At 38.7% G+C, this 6,486-nt stretch overlaps 1 protein-coding gene across 1 annotated transcript; it reads left to right on the top strand.

The window, feature by feature from the left end:
• Positions 1-2,633: 2,633 nt before the first annotated feature.
• Positions 2,634-4,511, top strand: LOC121451378 (protein PIP-1-like). Its single transcript, XM_041656835.1, has 3 exons — positions 2,634-2,682; positions 2,891-3,016; positions 4,366-4,511. The coding sequence occupies exons 1-3, from the start codon at positions 2,634-2,636 to the stop codon at positions 4,509-4,511; spliced, it is 321 nt and encodes a 106-aa protein (XP_041512769.1).
• The last annotated feature ends 1,975 nt before the right edge of the window (positions 4,512-6,486 follow it).

The raw sequence follows: 6,486 nt of genomic DNA, 5'->3' as shown, positions 1-6,486 counted from the left end.
AAAGAACCTACTATAGATATCACTATGCCACTAAATAAAATTCAGGTCGGTCACTTGTTCCACATTGATAATAATTGGCAGGTTGTATTAGCATGTTACATGCGATCTATAAATAATCATTATTCTAAAAATCCCTTTTAATATTTTTTGGAGATACTTTATGTGTATTGCCTAAAATCATATCTAAAACTTCTACAAAGATTGCTTTAAATGCTTTTACAGATGACTCTTCAAAAGACCAAGAAGATCATATTTTGTACACAAATTTTACCTGCTCTTTAAGAAACACTGTACTCACCATGGGTTTCAGGTCAACCGTCTGAACTTGCCATACCAACCAAATTTTATTAGATGTTTCTCAGCCACTGACTATTTTATCTGACACTGCATAATGTGCTCCAACTGTTTCGTTTTTAGAAACTGCAAGACTTAAACCCAATCCAAGTGCTAATGTTAACTCATATGGATCATGAATCTGCTGACCCAGCCATTTGCAGAGACCATCACAACCACACTTGACAGAAAGTGTCTACCTGCTGAGCCATCTCAGTGGCCTTGTTCTGTTGATGTTTAGTTTGAATGATCTATCTGAAGATGGGAGTGGAGTATCGAAGTAACCTACTACTCTTGTGTCTATGAGACCTTTAGGCACATTCATGTTTATTTTGATTTGAGAGCCCCAACTCTTGGTGGATGTATATTTGCAAGTGTTATGGATTCTTTGAATGTGGCATTATATATTGGACTTCTTTATCTATTCTGACTAATTTTGCTTGGACTCTATTGGATAGCTACATCAGCTTGTTTTCATCTTTCACTCGCCTGATAGACTGACTTCCACCCTTTCATAAAAAATCTTGGAAAAGAAGTATCAACAAAAATTCACTGAGGGGGCTGAAGAGATGGCTCAGAGGTTAAGAGCATTGGCTCCTCTTCCAAAGGTCCTGAGTTCAATTCCCAGCAACCACATGGTGGCTTACAATGGGGTGGCTTATAATGGGGTCTGGTGCCCTCTTCTGGCCTGTAGGCATACACACAGACAGAATATTGTATACATAATAAATAAATAAATATTTTTTTAAAATTCACTGAGTTAATAAAACAACTCTGAGAAGAAAACCACAGTAATACAATTAAGTGTAAAATTGTTAGTATGTGAACCTTTTAAATAAGTAATTTGATTATACATGGTGCTGAGTTACATATGGAAATTTCATACAAGATAAAAAATAAAGACATTATCCTTAATAACAAAATTCAAACACTATTCAGACTTGTACAGCAGATTCTGTTCAAATAAAACAAAATGGAAAAATAAAATAAGATAGAAGGATGTTATATCTCTCTCCACAGACAAAATATAGAAATAATGACCAACTTAGTATCAATGAACGACTGTGACACCTCAATGTAAACTATTAATAGTCTTCTACTTACATGAACTTGACTCCTCAGATAAAGACATGATACCAGTTCCAGAGAAAAGAAGCATACAGTATAGCCTAGAACACCGTTGCATGTGACAACAAAACTTTTAATTCCTCCTGTAATTAAAATAGGTTAGCAACCAACAAGATGAGGGTATTTGACCAACTGGGGACTCGATAGAAAAATAAAGCTCTGAATTTTGAACATGTTAAATATGGATATTACAGCAGACAGATCTGTATGTGTTTGAAACCATTCTGGTCTACATAGTGAGTTCCAGGTTAGTCAGGGTTACTTAGTAAGGCTCAAATGTGTGTGTGTGTGTGTGTGTGTGTGTGTGTGTGTGTGTGTGTCTGTATGTAATATATCAATATGTAATGTAATAATTTTATATTGTAAAGTACATTTAATGCTATTAAAATTGAGTGTTCTATGTTGACCTTCTGGCTACTCTCTTTTGCTAACACCATCTGATGCATTCTGTGCATGATCACAACATTCAGCAACAGGCAATTAAACGGCCCATCACTGATGGGTAGCAGTCTTGAGCAGGGAAACTCTCAGCCAAGTAGCCCAGCAGCTCTTCACAGCCAAGCCAGACAAGGAGCAACTTCTGAGGTGCTCCACCCAAGTCCTCTGTTTGGTATTAAAGACTAGGTGCTAACACGGTCCTTCCTTTAGATGAGGCACGTACACATGCCCTTCACAGATAAGTTTCTGTCTACACAAGCAGTCTGCTATGTTCACCTTTCCAACATCCAGGAGACACTCTCTAATGCCACCCCACCATGCTATAATTCAGGTTCAATGAAAGTCTTCTTCCAAAAGTCTTTCCTTGCCTAGTTTTGTTGTCTAGCATTAGCAGGGCACCTTGAGGTCATAGCATGAAAACAGAGTGATCACCATGTGCTGTTGATGGTAAGATTACCTTACAGGTCTTAGACATCATTAACACCACCCGAAGCAAGGAAATATGAGCGGAATAAGGAAATAATTTTTAAATCATAGAAGAGGGATTTGGGGTATTGCCAATGAATGTGGGAGTAGCTTATTCTGAGGTCTGCTTCTGGGAACCCAGTGTTCATTGTCATTGTCTGAGTGGACTATAAATTCACTAAAGGCTGTCTAATCTTTTCTGCGAGTGATCTCTGACCACAAGCTGTCTGGTACTAACATAGCCTGCTGCAAGAGGCTGCTCAGGAGAAATGGAAAATCTACTGAAGCTGTGTCTCTTTCTTCTCTGCTTTGAAACTGGTAAGTATTGCCTGCAGGTTGCTCCCTTATCTACTGAAGAAAGGCAAGTAAAGCATCTCTTTTTGTCTGTGGTGTTAGGACATATTGACTGGAACACATGTTAGCAATACGTGGGTTCAGACAAGCGACCCAGAGGTCCAGTGACCTATGCTTTTGTTAGGAAGTGACTGTGTCACCCGTCCCCTCTAAGCAGTCTTTATCTTTGCAGCTCTCACTCTACAGTGTGTACTGTGTAAGTCTTACAAAAACAGGAAATGTGTTGATGGGAATCAGACATGCACTGCACAACCTAATGAAGTCTGTATTATCCGCAGAACCTGGTATGCATCTGATTGTAAGTATGTGCTCTATGCTCTGGAGAATTCATTTCTCCTTCAGGATTTTAAGTACCATCTCTAAGATATAGTACTTTAAAAAAAGGGGGTCAACTGATATCCAGGTATGATATTCTGAACCTTGTGCTGGGGTCAACACTTGTCAATGGTAAAGCTAAGAATATGCTGAGTGAGTGGGGCTTCTCTCCATCACTGTTGATATATTCATCAGTCTTATGCTTCCCAACAGCTCTGCTATTTAGGGTCTGTCTTGGTTAACTTTCCATTACCATGACAAAACACCATGACCAATACAACTTATCCAAGAAAGAATTTAATTTGGGGTTGGCTCAAAGTTCCAGAGGGGTAAAGCTCTTGTCCATCATAGTGGGGAGCATGATAGCAGGCAGGCAGACGTGGTGCTGGGTAATAGTTGACAGTTTACATCCTGCAATCCACCATGAGAGGGAGAAAGAGAGGGAGAGACAATGAGAATGGCACTGGCTTTTGAAACCTCAAACATAGCTCCCCAGTGACACACTTTCTCCAAGAAGAGCTCACCTCCTAATCCTACCCAAAAAGGTAACGAGTTGGGGACCAAGCATTCAAATAGTCAAGCTTATGAGGGTCATTTTCATTGAAGCCACCACATGGCCCAAAGGCTGTAAACTATCAAAGTACCTAAATACATTATTTCTGTATGTACATATCATCTGTTATGGTGGCTCTGCTTTCTTATGTTTGTTGAGTTCTATCTTAGAGTCACCTTCTCTGTAAAACAGTTCCTTATCGAAAGGACACCTTGGTGCTTCTCAAGTCTTTCTGCTTCATCTGTCTCTTGGCATCTTTCATAGTGCATCCTTCTTATCATTCCATATTGAGAGCTAATATGGCATTATTCTCTGCCTGACATCTTGCTGACCGTAGAATCTGGATATCAGAATATAGTGCATAAATCCTTTGTGCCCATCTATTTGACAGGGAGAGAATTCTATATGGCTCAACATCCAGAACCTAATGCTCAACATTAAATTGCATGTTTCTACTAGGAGAAGCTCAGAGGAAACAGAATTTCCAGATGTGGCTTTGGAGCAAGTGGCACAATGGCCAATGTAGAACAATATAGAATATATATAATTTATATATGTAAGTTATAATATAATATATAGTTTATATATGTAAGTTTTAATATATAATATATAATTTACATGTCTAAGTTATAATATATAATATATACATATATAATTTCTGTTACTGAGGAAAATTCTTTCCATGATGGCATTCTCATTTCAAATGTACTTGAATATGAGGTCATTTTCTGGTTCTCAAAATTATATATAAATAATGTGTTTGCTTCCTTCTTCCCGAGATGAGAATTTGCAAAGTGCAGAGTCTGGGTGCAATGAATCGTGTGAACTACATGAAGAGTTTTCTGATGATCTAACAATACACACGCAGTGCTGCAATGATGAAGATTTCTGTAATGACATCAATTCACCAATTATGATGACTTAAGGTGAGCTGGTTTCTATTGACCTCATCAGGAAGATTCCTTCCTCTTGGCTTTATTTTTACTCTGGACTAGAGATTTATCTGAGACTCAGAATTGTGCAAGTCACAGAACCTGGGGAAAGACGGAAGTTCCTTGGTCTTCTGAGTGTATATGTGACCATAAAGCCTAATTCTTAACCCTTGGTATCCCCTGCCCTCATCACTCTGAGACTAGCTGACTCTGAGTTTCTATCAATGCATTCATCACCTCAGTGTGGATTGGCAAGTAAGATGAATAGATAAAAGGGTAGTAGAAGGTCAGAAAGACGATGGACAAGCTGATTGTCCTTTGTACAACACATGCTTTGGGAACTTAGTTTCATCAGGAAATAACTTAAAGGAAGAAAGATTATTATGGATCATAGTTTCAGTCCTTCATTGTCTTATTCCATTTCTATGGTCCTGTGTTGAAACTAAACATCATGGTAGAATAAGGCCATGGCATACCAAAACTACTCACCTCATGGTGTCCAGGAAGTAGCAAGATCGAGAGGGGACAGGGACAAGACATGGATGCCAAAGAAATACACTCAGTGGCCCGCTCTCACTATGTGGACCCCACAACTGAAAAGAAAGACATCTGGATGACATTGTTTAAAAGAATGAGAAAATGACAACTGTGAGATTCTAGTGCCAAGGTTTAGCCAGTGATGAACTCTCTGCCTGATTTGTTATATTGCTGCCAGAAAATACACCCACTAAATGTTCCCTGTTCTTTGAAAGATGTTCTTTCTGAACATGTAGATTCATGGGTGAAAATGGTGTTGAATCTTACCTCTTTTAGGAAGGTAGTACTATACCATGTTGCCTTTGTACCATTAAGAGGTGATTTTATTTGTAAGATCTCATTCCCTCCTCCAATCTAAGCCCAGGCTCCGAATGATTACACTTTGCTCACACTGAGTGGAACCAGATTTCTTCTCTATGTGTGTCTGATATACACATAAATCAGTAAGTAGTTAAAAGATTTAGTAAAACCTGTTAGAATTTTTAAACAGTTATTAACTACAGACCATTTTTCCACTTATTAGTTGGACATATTGTAGCATCATGGGTGGGAAGGGGGAAGAGTGCTTAGTCATGCATATAAGTCACATGTCCCTCTTCTAAGGCTCAGTGACCACCACAGAAAGAGGGTGGAAATACTGAAGGAGTCAGAAGTGGTGTAGGCCTGGGGAAGCGCTGTGTCCTGGACATGACGGGGTCATTGTCTCATGGGCTCCCAGCAGCTGTGGTTCCCTACACGAGACCTGCACAAAATCGAGGCAGTCAGCATTCCAGCATGGAGGGAGGAGAGGAGCACCATTTCCTAAACTAGCTGAGGGTCTACCAACAGTTAGTGACTATAAGGAAAAGGAGAATCAGTTTTCTTCAGGGGTTTGGTCCTTGGCAAGTTGGCCATGCTCTGATAGATGTCACCATATCCACATTTGTTTGAACCACACAAATTTGACTCAGTGGGTTTTTTTTTTTTCACGACATGACATAGGAGGCGTGGAGATGGTCTAGAAGGGATTGAAGGGATTGGAGGGAAGAATGAATGATGTGACTATAGTTGAAATAATTTGCATGCATTTATGAAATATTCAAAGAATACATGAATAAATGAAATTTATTTGTCTGTGAGGTTGATGTTGTGGTACTCACCTGGAAACACAGCATTCATTAAATTGAGGCAGGATACTGGAGAGTTAAAGACATTTAACTATGCTACATAATTTTTTGGTATATTTCTGCACATGATGTTCTATAATATAGAGATATATGGGGTGACTCCGTCTCAAAGAGAAAGAGCTTTGAGTTCATGCGCATTTCTTTTTTAGGTGTGAAGATGCATGTCAATTTCTCAAAAATCCTCATATCAAAATATGTACACTGTGAGCTCATTTCTCTAAGATCTCCTTTAATAAATGAACGTTTTTATAAAAATAAAAACTAA

Source organism: Microtus oregoni, unplaced genomic scaffold, assembly GCF_018167655.1.
Source record: "Microtus oregoni isolate MIOR12 unplaced genomic scaffold, Mior012 000008F_ref0000371, whole genome shotgun sequence".
NCBI lineage: Eukaryota > Metazoa > Chordata > Mammalia > Rodentia > Cricetidae > Microtus > Microtus oregoni.
The sequence above is the reverse complement of the archived record's forward strand: the minus strand, read 5'-3'. Positions and strand labels throughout refer to the sequence as shown.

What these genes read in the sequence shown, in the direction of transcription:
- LOC121451378 (XM_041656835.1), top strand. Translation starts at nt 2,634, where the DNA reads ATGGAAAATCTACTGAAGCTGTGTCTCTTTCTTCTCTGCTTTGAAACT. An exon ending in TCTTCTCTGCTTTGAAACTG is followed by an intron (nt 2,683 to 2,890) that starts GTAAGTATTGCC and finishes TTATCTTTGCAG; the next exon opens with CTCTCACTCTACAGTGTGTA. An exon ending in AACCTGGTATGCATCTGATT is followed by an intron (nt 3,017 to 4,365) that starts GTAAGTATGTGC and finishes CTTCTTCCCGAG; the next exon opens with ATGAGAATTTGCAAAGTGCA.